Source organism: Macaca fascicularis, chromosome 6, assembly GCF_037993035.2.
Source record: "Macaca fascicularis isolate 582-1 chromosome 6, T2T-MFA8v1.1".
In the NCBI taxonomy this organism is placed as follows: domain Eukaryota; kingdom Metazoa; phylum Chordata; class Mammalia; order Primates; family Cercopithecidae; genus Macaca; species Macaca fascicularis.
The window spans coordinates 134,872,955-134,886,571 of record NC_088380.1 but is presented as its reverse complement, the minus strand read 5'-3'; the positions used below and the strand labels follow the sequence as shown (position 1 = coordinate 134,886,571).

At 37.5% G+C, this 13,617-nt stretch overlaps 1 protein-coding gene across 1 annotated transcript in view; it reads left to right on the top strand.

Annotated features, from left to right (window-relative positions):
- Nucleotides 1–13,617, top strand: part of FBN2 (fibrillin 2) — a 269,644-nt gene that overhangs the window by 233,691 nt on the left and 22,336 nt on the right. Inside the window, exons 49-55 of the mRNA XM_005557677.4 lie at nucleotides 2,684–2,809; nucleotides 3,446–3,598; nucleotides 4,376–4,441; nucleotides 5,077–5,202; nucleotides 5,774–5,893; nucleotides 6,903–7,025; nucleotides 7,484–7,615. Of these exons, the coding sequence (XP_005557734.3) occupies nucleotides 2,684–2,809; nucleotides 3,446–3,598; nucleotides 4,376–4,441; nucleotides 5,077–5,202; nucleotides 5,774–5,893; nucleotides 6,903–7,025; nucleotides 7,484–7,615 (846 nt within the window). The remainder of the gene's footprint in view (nucleotides 1–2,683; nucleotides 2,810–3,445; nucleotides 3,599–4,375; nucleotides 4,442–5,076; nucleotides 5,203–5,773; nucleotides 5,894–6,902; nucleotides 7,026–7,483; nucleotides 7,616–13,617) is intronic.

Here is a 13,617-nt window from a genome sequence, read left to right as displayed (position 1 = left end):
TTGTCATAACAGATGTTTTTCTGTTGAAACTCGTCCAGCACACATGAACTCTGTAACCGCATCAAAAGTGGGTCCTTGAATTGCCTAGTGGACATGATGAAGTCCCACTTTTTTTACAGTTCACTTTATTTCACTTTTATACAAATTATTTTTTACAGCCTCGTTGAAATTCAGAAGCACCAGCATCTTAGTGTGGTTTTTCTAACATGAAAAGATGCTAAGGATATTTTTTTGCCTTTGAGTTATCCAATTTTTTATAATTCTGTCACCCTTGGCAAGATTCTACCTAAAGATATATCATTCTACTGTTCATATTTAAAGGAATTAAATAGGGCAGAAGGAAGCAGTTTACTTCATAGAATTTAATTATTCTTCAGACCATATAATTAGATATCATGAGTATCCCCTAGTCATTCTGATTTGTATAGTTCGTTATAAGATTGTCTAGTGTTTTTAATATTTAAAAATTAATAAACAATAATACTAGAATCATCTCAGTAAGAAGTTTCTTGAAAAGTTTAAGACCCTGTTGTTCTTCCATTTTCTTTTCTCATGCTCAATCTTGATTCTTCTTTGTCTCTGTGATCCTTCTCTTTATGGAATGATAATTAAAGCAGTGTGTCAGCCACTAGGAGGGAAATAGAAATACATATGCCTCCTTGTATGAGGCAATCTTGGCTACCTTTCCTCTTAATGAAAGTATGGATATATTTTATTAAGATATCATATATTATTATTTATTAAGTTTCAGAAATATTTCCTTTTCTTTTATCTGTCATTAGCAATGACACTAGTTTGCATCTCTGAAAAAATGGTTTTAATTTATTACTTTTTTTTTTTTTGAGATGGAGTCTCACTCTGTCACCCAGGCTGGAGTGCAGTGGCACTATCTTGGCTCACTGCAACCCCCACCTCCTGGATTCAAGCAATTCTCCTGCCTCAGCCTCCGGAGTAGCTGGGATTACAGGTGCCCACCACCATGCCTGGCTAATTTTTGTACTTTTAGTAGAGACGGGGTTTCACTATGTTGACCAGGCTGGTCTCGAACTCCTGACCTCAAGTGATCCACCCACCTCAGCCTCCCAAAGTGTGAAAAAATGTTTTTTAATTAACTTACTTCACTATAAGAAGATTTTCTTCAGACTAGTATCCTTTCTACCAATGTTTCCCAGATGACATTCTAACATGACCACACACACACACATACATCAATATGTGTATACATACCCTGCACAGATATAAATTCATTCCTACGTTTAGTGGGTATTACAGTGAACATTTGGCACCTTTCTAGGTGCTGGAAATACAGGAACATCATCTTTGCTTTGGGGTAGCTTGCTACCTAAGGGGAGAGACCTATTTTGTAAATAAACCTGTTCTGTGAAGATGTCCTTATAATACAATATGACAGACACTGTACTGGAGGTCCATTCAGGAGATGGGAGCACCACAGGAGGTTAGGGATCATTGTGGTAGTTGTGAGAGGGTAGCAGTTCAAGAAAGCCTGTCACAGAGGATCGATGATTGTGTAGGTCACTCTTAAGTGTTGGATAGGAATTTCCTGATCAACCAAATAAAGAGAACGGAAGAGGCTATTTGGAAATGTAGGTAGCATGAGCACAATAAGGAGCATAGAATGGCTGGCTCAGAAGACTGAATTCAGGCCTGCGGTCAGTGTGGAGCCATTGCAGAAGTTGTTGTATTTTTTTGTTTTTTGTTGTTGTTGTTGTTTGAAGAGGTGGGTTGGTTTCTGCAGTTTTTTGTCATTTTATAGAAGGGCTGTGATGACTCTTGTTAAACTTCTTCCAACATGAACTGAGAACTTGTATGTGCCAGATACCGTGCTAGAAGCTGAAGGTTCAACCGTGAGCCAGACAGACATGTCATGTCCTCATGGAGCTTACATTCTAATGTACCTGAAAAGTAATATTTTTTTCATGTGGTTAAAACATTCCATTAAATAAGTACTTCCCACAAAAAATGACGGAAAATCACTAGTGAGGCACACATGCTTATTTATTTTCAGGAAGTGTTCTGGGGAAGAGGGGAAATGATAACTCTGTCAAAATATGTCTCAGCCCTCCAGTTCCATAGGCACAGATTTTCAAATGTTATCAGATGGACGTTTTAGAAAGGCACCCCTGATGGCAAGGTGACAAGAAGAAGACAGGGAGATGTAGACATCAGTTGAGAGACTGGTGGCAAATGATGATGGCTGTGGAAGTCCTGAGAAGGTAGAACTGGCTGCCACGTTCTGCTTGCATGTGGAGTGAAAAAAGGAGAGAAATAGGGGTGACTTGGGGATCACAATTTGGATTACTGAGAGAGAGATATCAGGGAGACGGGGACCAGTTCGTAGAACATTTGGCCACATGGAGCCTGCAATGCCCATGAGACGTGGAGTTGTTCATGTCAGGTAGGCAGGTAGACATACATACACCCCTAAAGATCAAAAACAGGAAGGTGGACATGGACTTGGGACTCTCTGGCACATGGTTGGTTGAAATCGAATATAACTTTTGACTTCTGAAGCAATAATAGTTTATTTTTATGAATAAATTAAACATACAACATAATGTCATCTCTTGTCTGAAATATCAACTGGCTAGTGGACTATGCTAGTATGGACAGTTGTTTATTTTCAAGTGTTGAATGACTAATAAATACTCCCCCTGTTCTGCAGATATAAATGAATGTGATGAAGATCCCAACATTTGTCTTTTTGGTTCCTGTACTAATACTCCAGGGGGCTTCCAGTGCCTCTGCCCCCCTGGCTTCGTACTATCTGATAATGGACGGAGATGCTTTGGTAAGATTTGGAATGACTTCACTGTCACAGTTCACCCTTAGAAACTTTAAAGCTGGATTGTAAACCATCATGCTGGTATTAGTCCTGACAAAATAAATGTCTATGCTAAAATACATCTGCAAGTTAAAAATTTAGGTCTCAAACATACGCAGTGAACAATTTTTAAGGTACTTTGAATTATTGCCACTGTTTCTACATTTTTATAAACTTTTTTACTAAAAGAAAAATTCTTATTCTGATTTATCAGAATGACTATGTTAATTTTGTTGTTGGCATAGCTTTTTTATATATTGGTGTATGCGTTGCTTTTGGTGTGATGTAACTTACTGAAAGTTACCTCAATTGTTTTTCTTAGGCTATCACACAACAGTGAGAAAAGAGTGGAAATCATTTTAATACTGAGCATGATTTCTCGAATTTCCTTAGCACATTATAAAAATATTTTAAGCATATTAAAAAATTAAATAATTTTGTAGCCAGGTCAATCTAAATTGGCAAATGAAATCAGCAATTGAAGATTTCCAGACCTGTCTTAACTGTTGATCTAGTCTGCATCGCGTGTTCTACAGTGAGAAATGTTCTGTCCAAACAGTGTTACAAAATAATTCCATCTGTAATATTTGCTTTTTTGATTAGATACTCGCCAGAGCTTCTGCTTCACAAATTTTGAAAATGGAAAGTGTTCTGTGCCCAAAGCTTTCAACACCACAAAAGCAAAATGCTGCTGTAGTAAGATGCCAGGAGAGGGCTGGGGGGACCCCTGTGAGCTGTGCCCCAAAGACGATGAAGGTAAGAGCAATGCCATCAAACAGCACTTTGTGTACCAGTTTTTGAATATTTGCCAGAGTGGCTTTAACCATGTAATTTATGAATATTTTGAGGGTGAGGTCATCTCCTTGCATATAAGTTTTGATGGTTCATTGAACAACCTAGCCTGAGAAACTTCTTTCAGCTTTTGAATAAGACATGTGTGAGCACAGGTGGTGTTACCCTTTTATTTCATTCCCCACCTCCAAGGTTAGTATTACTTGCTTTCAGAAGTATGAATTTGAGAAGTCCAAGGCAGGAGAAAGAAGGGAATGGAAATTATATTCCGAGTTGCTGCAGGAGTCCTATGTGGGCATTGTATCGCAGGCCGTGGCTCTCAGAATGTTACATTAAATTCTGAGAAGCTGAGTCAGCACAATGGCCCTTTACAGGAAAAGATCAATAGCCTCAGGTCTCGTTGGCATGCATAAATTATAGGATAAATCCCAGCAAACTCCAGCTGACTTGGCCTCTAGATTAGGGATAGCTTCTGAGTGTGATGGGCAGGGAAGGTCTCTTTAGCTGCTCAGCTTTAAATGAGCAAACAGAAAGAACCAGGAGCACTGAGCAGGTGGCACCCTAGAAGGTGGCCCTCACTAAATATGCTTTTGAACTAAATCATAAAAATAAAAGACTCTTGTTATAGACAGCTTTGTAACGGAAACATAAGTGTAATTTCATGTATATTGTTCATCCTTTCTTAAGTTCTCTGATAATTTCAAGTCTTCAATAATGGAGAATTTGTATTTTTCTTTATAGTTGCATTTCAGGATTTGTGTCCATATGGCCATGGAACTGTCCCTAGTCTTCATGATACACGTGAAGGTGCGCTTTGATATATTTTATTTCTGTATTCTTATTTAATACAAACATATTATTTTACATTTATTTTATAACTCATGCTAACTTTTCTATATAACATATAGTATATTGTATTTAATGGACATATATAACCCTTATTTTGTATCATATACATTATACCTATATCATAAGACTATATCATGATATATGAAATACATTACATATTTCTCTGACAAAAGAAGTATTTACAACTCTGTGTTGAATAGACATACACAGTATTGGCATATCTTTTTATTTATTTATTTATTTATTTATTTATTTATTTTGAGATGGAGTCTCACCTGTCACCCAGGCTGGAATGCAGTGGTGTAATCTAGCTCACTGCAACCTCCACTTCCTAGGTTCAAGTGATTCTCCTGCCTCAGCCTCCCCAAGTGGCTGTGATTACAGGTGTGCACCACCACACCTGGCTAATTTTTTTTGTATTTTTAGTAGAAATGGGGTTTTGCCATGTTGCCCAGGCTGGTCTTCAGCTCCTGACCTCAGGTGATCCACCTGCCTCAGCCTCCCAAAGTGCTGAGATTTGCAGGCGTGAGCCACCACGCCCAGCCGGCATATCTTTTTATATGAGGAAATTAACGGGCAGTTCTATATTTTAGATGTCAATGAGTGTCTTGAGAGCCCAGGCATTTGTTCAAATGGTCAGTGTGTCAACACTGACGGATCTTTTCGCTGTGAGTGTCCAATGGGCTACAACCTTGACTACACTGGAGTACGCTGTGTGGGTGAGTGTTGGCTCCACACTATAGAGATTTTAAAGTTCTATTTTATTTCTCATATTCAGTAAAAGGTCTCTCAGGCACCCTGGGTGATGTTAGGATTTACAAATCCGGGATAAATAGCTAGTAGTGGCACCTTCTTCACCAGTCTTACATTTTCCAGTCAGACCTGATTTACGTGAAGATGGAGAGAGTTACCAACCTCTGTCTTCAACCAAACATACAAAATCTTATGTGTCCTAGAGACTTACAATTGCCAAAATTTCTCATTGGACATGAAATCCATTTTACTCTATGCTCTTCCATGCCTGCTTTTGAAGCAGAAGACCACATCCTTCTTCTGAATTTGTCATCTTTAGGGCAAGTATTGCTGCCTGGGGGCCAGAGCATTGCACACTGATCCTTCAGATCCTCTGCACTGCATAACAGCCAGCCAGCCAAGGCCCAAGGGATGCCAGGGTTACATGTGCCCTTCTCAGATCCTGGAAATGGGTGAGGGCCAAGCGTGGGTCTTCCTGGGCATGCTCCTGTTAAACTAAAATGTCATTGTGGCACTTTCTTGTTATTCTTTTTTCAGATACTGATGAGTGTTCAATTGGCAATCCGTGTGGAAATGGTACATGCACCAATGTTATTGGGAGTTTTGAATGCAATTGCAATGAAGGCTTTGAGCCAGGGCCCATGATGAATTGTGAAGGCAAGTGCTCTGTGTCTTAAATATTACTTCTTCTTGACATAGAAAGTTTTTAATATCTCGATATTTATTTATATAGTTTCTGGTATTCTGCTGGTGAGCATATGGTGGGCTTTTTTGTTTTTTGGGTTTTTTGTTTGGTTTGTTGGTTTTTAGTTTTCCTTTAGTACAGTTACAATAGCTGCTGTAAAGCCCTTGTCTGATCATTCCAGCATCTGGGTCATCTCAGGATTGGCCTCTCTTGATTGTCTATTCCCTTGAAATGGAGTCACGGTTTCCTGCCTTTTCAGTATATTTGTTAATGTTGGATTTATATTCTGGATATTGTGAAAGATATGCTTTGAAATCAGTTATATTACTCTGAAGAATATTGATGTATTTGTCTTAGCAGACAGTCATCTCTAGTTGGCACAATAGCAGACTCTCAAGCTTGAGAAGGGCGATGGCTCATCTATCAGTTTGTTAAAACTTACTCACTAGCATTCTTGATTTTGCCCCACCATGCATAGTACAGTCATGCCACTTGAGCTGACTAGATGAAAAACACATAGTGTTTCTCCCCCTGGCCTTCTTCTTTCCAGGGTTCCCCTCTCTTTAGCAGACTTGGTTGCCCTGAGATTCCCTCCCCTGGTTCCTCTGGATGGAATCTCAGAAAGTTTCTACTGGAGAGTTAGCTACCAGATGACAGCACTGCCAGGCCATGGTCATCTGGAGGGTAATTTCAGAAAGAAAGAAGCCAAATCAATGTGAAATTACTCCCTACTGGTGGTTTGCTCTGACTTTCAGCTCACCACTAAAAACTTCAGGTAGTTTTTATATTCTTTCCAGAGTTTATAGCTGTTATTTTTGAAAGATGAGTTTGTTAGGTACTGAATTCTGCATACCAGATGTGTAATAAGTTCTACTATTCTATTGCTTTCTGTATGACCGCCAAGTAAATGACATCAACATCTAGTTATATAAATAATTAGAACTCTAAGCTGAGCACATGCCTATCCATTTCTTTGGTCAGATATCAACGAATGTGCCCAGAACCCACTGCTGTGTGCTTTCCGCTGCATGAACACGTTTGGGTCCTATGAATGCACGTGCCCAATTGGCTATGCCCTCAGGGAAGATCAAAAGATGTGCAAAGGTAAGGCCACAGACATGGGAGTAGTTTGAACCTTATTTGTCATGCTGGAGATACATTTTAATAATTTTACAGTTCTCAACTAATTTCTTCTAGAGCTTTACAGAAATATACATATGACAGCATTTTGCTAGTGGATTTCCATACCTAGATAACAAGACACATGATGGTATGTTTGTAAAATCAAGTCAGAGATAAGGTGGGTTGAGAAGCCCACTATTGTCACACTCTTGGATTCTTATTAAAGCAAAGATTGCCCTTCCCTGAACTTCTTATCACTATGAGCAGTACTGAAACTTACTCATCTGGAATATAGCCAGTAGCTGACAACGGCTGGGCTTCTCCTTTCTCTGTCCCACCATAAGATTACATGTTAAGTGTCAGAAGACCACACCTATGACTTAAAAGTACTGAACTACAGCTTGCTCCAGATAATTTCCTATTTTTGTTTTTTGTTCTAGATCTGGACGAATGTGCTGAAGGGTTACATGACTGTGAATCTAGGGGCATGATGTGTAAGAATCTCATCGGCACCTTCATGTGCATCTGCCCTCCTGGAATGGCCCGAAGGCCTGATGGAGAGGGCTGTGTAGGTAAGCGGTAAGGGAAGGTGTCTGCTTATGTAATGCCTCCACTCCCAGCCTACTTAATGGCACTGCTCCCACCTCATCTTAACTGCAAGCGAACTATTTTTCCAGATGTGTTAAGGCAGTGGTACAGCTAGCTTTCTTCCATCTCAGGGTCTCTGCTAATATAATAGGTTCTGGATTGTGGCACTTATGCCTGCTCAAGAATACCTGCCCTTTTGATTTTTCATATTTTAAAGAAAATTGTAAATAAAACTATATGTGTTCTGTAGGTACATATGTAACCAAGTAAATATATAGAAAAATATTTAAAAAGATAAACTAGGGTGGTTCTTCTATTAATTCATAGAAGGAATTACTGCTAGGGAAGACATTGAGATTAGAAGTAACTAGTCTGAGGTGATTTTAGATTTAAAATCTGCCAATTTTAATTTTTTCACAAAAGAGTGAGTTTCTGAACTATTCTGAATTACATGTGTCATAAAAAATAATATATGCAACAAATTATAATTGGAATTTTTAGTTTCTTTTCTTCATTTGTTAGATATTTCATTCAAATACAGTACTTAATAAAGTTAAAAATAGACCTACATAGATGTAGTTATGTGGTGGTTCTTTCAAAAACACTATTCTTCCAAGATCTGTTATCTCAGAAGATTAACCTAAACTCCTAAGTCATAGTGTGTGTTCCTCCAAGTCTAGCACAGGGCAAAATGCTAATAACTATGTATAGAAGAAAGGAAATCAGCATTGTTAATCATCCTGTCTTCTTACTATACATGAAATTTATTTTCATTTATTTCTCTTTTAATTTATTTGAATGAAAATAATGCATGTATGTGCTGTTTAATCAGAGATTGGCTAAAATACTTAGAAATGTGTTTTAATTTTTAGGCATATAAATTTCTTATTTTTATAACTAGCTGAATTTTATACTATCTTTATTACATTTGAAGATGTGTTTTTGGGGTGGAGGGAATAAGCACTGTGACCAGATTAAGAACACAGGTTTCTGGTTGTGGATCTGTCATAAATGATCTAGATGACTTGAAAGTGATTCAGTTCCCTGTTCTTCAGTTACTTTATCTGCATACAGTGAGAAACCTAGTCTGCATGATTGATAGGAGTGGTGGTGGCGTGTGTTGGGGAAGGGTGTATCTGCTCTAGCTCTTAACATTCTGTCATCCTCTGAACTTACTTTTTCAAAGAAAAGACCCAGGGCAGCATTCTACACTTGTATTCTTTTCATTGTTAAACAGCACTACAAAAGGTACAGGTTCTGAAACTTTTCTGATCCTCAAGCTTTTCATTATACCATGCTGACAGCTGAAATGTCTGTCTGAAAAATTTTTTTGATCATCACAAAACTCTTTGTAGAACACTTTCATGCAAACAATATGTTTTCACAACTAGCAATTCCAGTTTAAAAACAGCAAAAATATTATTACAAACAAAAAGGATTTACAAAAGTCAGGATGAAAAATAAAGCCACAAAAACAATCAATAAAAATGCCAATGCATGAAACTGGAATCAAACAGAATTAGCCAAAAGAGTCGATTGCAGCAGAAACTAAAAGCATTACAGTTAAGGGAAATTATGCAGGAAATCTAAAACCTCTTTAATGAAAACCGTAAACCTAATCAGAGATGGAAACTTGACTATGCAATATATTATGCCTCAGTAATTATTTCTTAAACAAATAAATGAATCAAGAAATCTGATAAGTAGAACATTGTTTTACCAAGATCATTAAATTTTCTTCTTTAGACTTTGGCAGACTGTCCCAATTTTTGAAAGTTTATCCAACCATCTTTGATTAGAAGATCATAGACATAAGCAAATGAGAAAAGTATGGAGTGTTTTTGTAGACCCATTTCTACACTGCAGTGTGAAGATAGGTAGACACAAACGAGAAAATACTGAGATGCTATTTAATTATCAACAAACTAGTCTCCTAGACATGGCAGCTGCCAGAGGTGTAGCAGGAAGAGGAGAAGCAGCAACTATCAGAGATTCTAAGGCTTTAAGAACTTTGTCAGAGACACATGACTCCCTAAATTACCTGGAAGCCCGAGCGTAGTGCCCCAAGGATAGAGAGCATGACAGATTTGGTAAGAAGATGTTCATACAACAAATATGAATTGAAACTACACATTAGGCCCAGTGTAGCACCTGTGACCTGCTACACTATTTTTCAGCAAGTAGCTGAACTGGAGAAAATTGTTCAAAGATGAATAATTACACAAGACCAGTGTAGCTGAAGTTTGTGCAGGAGAGTGGCATGAAGTGGGTCTAAAGGTAGGCAGATGCCTTGGAAAGGAATTTGGTTTTATGCTCAAAGTGTTATGGCAGAGTGACTCGGAGTATGGGCCCTGGTGATGGACTATAAATGTTAGCAATCTAGGTTCATATCTGCTAGCTCTGTGACCCTGGGCAAGTTGGCTTAAATATGTGCCTCAGATTCCTCATGTAAAAACAAATAGGAATTTTGAGCACAATTTCATAGGATTATTGGGAGGGTTAAATTTAAAAATTCACGTGAAACCCTTAGTACAGTGCTTGGCATAGAGTAAAATTTCAATTAAGTATTAGTTGTTGTTATTTTCTATTTTACATTTTTAAAGATATCTGGCTGCCTTATAGGTAATGGATTTTAAGGAGGTGGTAGCAGAAACAAGAGTTTCATTTAGGTGACCATCTTAAACATCCAGATGAGAGAAAAAGGAGGCTCAGATTAGGGCCACCGTAGTGTGGAAAAGGAGTGGACAGATTCAGAAAATGTGTTGGAAATAATCAACAGATTGGATTGCTGATGGATTGATTGAATATGTATAAAAGATAAGTCCCAGGATTTTTGCTTGAGCAACTAAAGTAAATTAGCTTACTATAATAATTTACTTGATGCTACTATTAGCTGATATGGAAAAGATTGTAAGAAACAGGTTTGGTTGGGGACACAGAAGAATGAAAGTTCTATTTTGGTTGTGTTCAGTGTCAGATACGTACTAGATTTCCAAGTGGGAACATCAAGTCAGCAGACATATTCATGAGCCATAGATGTAAATCGCTAGCAAATAGTGTTTGAAAAATTATGGGATTGACTGAGAACACCAAGAGAGAGATCCTGGAGAGTAGAAGGAGCAGGGCTCCTTCCCAGGAGACTGGACTCTGGTTGTTCCAGTATTTAAAGTGACTAAAAATAGTAGGAGACTAAGAAAGAGTAGCCAGCAAGATAGGAAGTTCTCCATGTCCGTGTGGTGTCCTGAGAACTAAAGTGGCCGTTTTTGTATGATGCTACTAAGATGTAGAGTAACATAGAGTTGTAATTAGATTTGGTGACTTCTTCAGGAAGTTTCAGTGGAGCACACGACATTAAGGAAACAATCAGTGATAAGGAAGCGGAATTTATTGTCATAGATCATTCTTCCAGAAATTTTGTTCTGAAAAGGAATCAATACATATGGCAGCAGCTAGAGGGGTAATAGGTGAATAAGAGAGTTCTTTGTATTGTTTCAAGACGAAAGTTACTAGAGAATTTATGCTGAGGGAATGATTCCTTGAAAAGGGAGTATTGTGAAATCTGGGAAGGCAATCTAGAGTACCAGTATAAGAGCTGGCCTCGGAGAAAAAACAAAGATAGTTTAGCTGTTGGAAGAGGACAAAGGGTTGAAAGTGAGGGTACAGCCAGGTGGTTCACAGCGGAGAGATGTCTGATGTGTCTGAGTGTGTGTAGTGTCATTTTAGAAAATGGGAGTGTGAAGATACTAAGAAGCATAGCAGGATTGTTGAGGGAGGATCACGTACCCATTTGAGATTTGAGTCTTGAGTCTTGAGTCTCATTAAAATGAGGCCTGTTTTCCTCTAGCCTGTCATGCTGCACTGGATTGGACATAGAGTAGCTAGAAGTAGGGGCGCATTGGGCAAGAGTGATGGACAATGGAAAGGTCAGTAATTGGCAATCCTGATGCAGCCCACAAATTATCAAAGGGTAGAAAGTACAATGCTGGAAATCAACATTATTTAGATAGAGCAACATCACTCCAAGATATACCCTATTGAAGTTACAAATTTCAACAGAAAAAAAAAAAATCAGGCCTTTTTTTTCAACCTCTTCTCAGTAATTCTTAATGCCAATGTCAATAAAGCAAAATTAATCTAAGAATTTGAAGCACAAATTATGTACTGCAGCAGAAGCTTTATTATACATAATCAAACTTGGAAGAACTCAGGCAGTATATGCTGAGTTCTTCCAAGAATGCTTTTAGTTCAAGAGCCCTTTTTGAAAAAAAATCATTCAGACAAATCAAATATAATTCAAAATCAGGGTGAATTACATTAAGGATAGGATTAGATCAAGGCAACAGACCTTGCACCCTCAGATTCTAGAAATAATAAACTAAAAAACTTTTTAATTCATAACTCATTACTTTCGTATATACCTTTAAATTTCTGAAGTAAGTGGTTTTTTTCTCAAAGAGGAAAATAAATCGCAGGAGGCACATCATGGTGAATTTCAAAACACTAAGAAGAAAATGAAAATCCTTAAAACTTCCAGAGAGAAAAACCAGATTTCCTAAAACTGAACAGTAACACTGGGTTAAAATAAATAAATAAATATAGGAGCAATATTTTGAAGGCATTCTAAGGGAAAATAATTTTGAACTAAAATTCTGTATTCAAATCAAGTATGAAAACAAAAGAAGACATGGTTGGAAATCTGTTTTAGAATACGTATACCCCTCTTAAATAATTACTGAACTACATATGCTAATTTTTTTAATTAATTCAAGAGGAAGCAATAATGTAAGTGGAACAATGGTCAGCCAAGAAACCAGTAAGCCTCATTAACTTAAACAGACGCTGATGGCACACTAAAAATTAACAAACCAAAACTTCTAGATAACATCAACATGGCAGGTGGTTCAGGGAGAGAGCAGAGATAAGGAAATTTATGCAAAGTGCTTACTGTGGCCCAGAGCTTTCAAAACGTACTTCTTGGCATTGATAGAAAATTATTCATTAAGAATGTGTATTGAAGTTGTTCAGTGGTTTCCACTGTAAGAATAGAAAGAAGACTGTACCTTCCAAATATGAGTTCAGAGGGAAAAGGAGGGCATAGGAAGAGGACAATCACACAATAAATATAAAACAATATAAAATGGCAGGTAAGACTCTAAACACATCAGTAATCATGACAGACGTAAGTGGTTTAAATTGCTGGTTAAAAGATAAATGTGTTTTTAAAAATTCAGCTAGGTTCTCTTTAATAGAATTGTAGTACCAAAATTGAAATGTGAGATAGGTTGAAAATAAAAATATTCAAGGCAAATGCTAATAAAGGCAAAGTGCATGCAAATATAAGTGGCAGTAAATTTAAAAAGTGTTTAAGTATAAACATGAAAGGAGCAAATTATCAAAAAGGCGTAATTGTCATGTGCTCTCTTACGCTTCTAACAACATAGCTTTGAAAAAATCTCAAACAAAATTTACAGAACATCAAAAAAGCCCAAAAAGTAAGGACATAGAGAATTTTAATAAAAACAATTTTGTTGAAGTAGGTTTATTTATCACCAACCAAAAGAGCAGTATTACTTAAATTTCCTGTCCCATTAACTACCCTCACAGACCACAGTTGTTCCTGTGATTTTACTCAAAACCAATTTAGGAGCTTGTCCTTTATTCCTGGCCTGTGTGGCTTTTACTCTACTCATCATCCCTACCCAATACCCACCACCCCTCTCCCCACCCTTTCTCCAATATCACAGAAACTGAATTCTTTTCCCCAGAGTTCCCATCCTTGCCTCGTGTCTCAGGGCAATTCTATCCCTTTTGGAGGCCAATTTCCAATTCTATATATTAACACCATCCCTCCTCTGCAGAGGATAAAGAAAAGAAAGAAGAAGAAAACGTTATCTTAAGAAAGAACCCACCTAGAAGGATGAAGTAAAGCTAAAAATAAATTAATATTCACACATTACCATTTTTAATCTCATCATATTAGTATTTT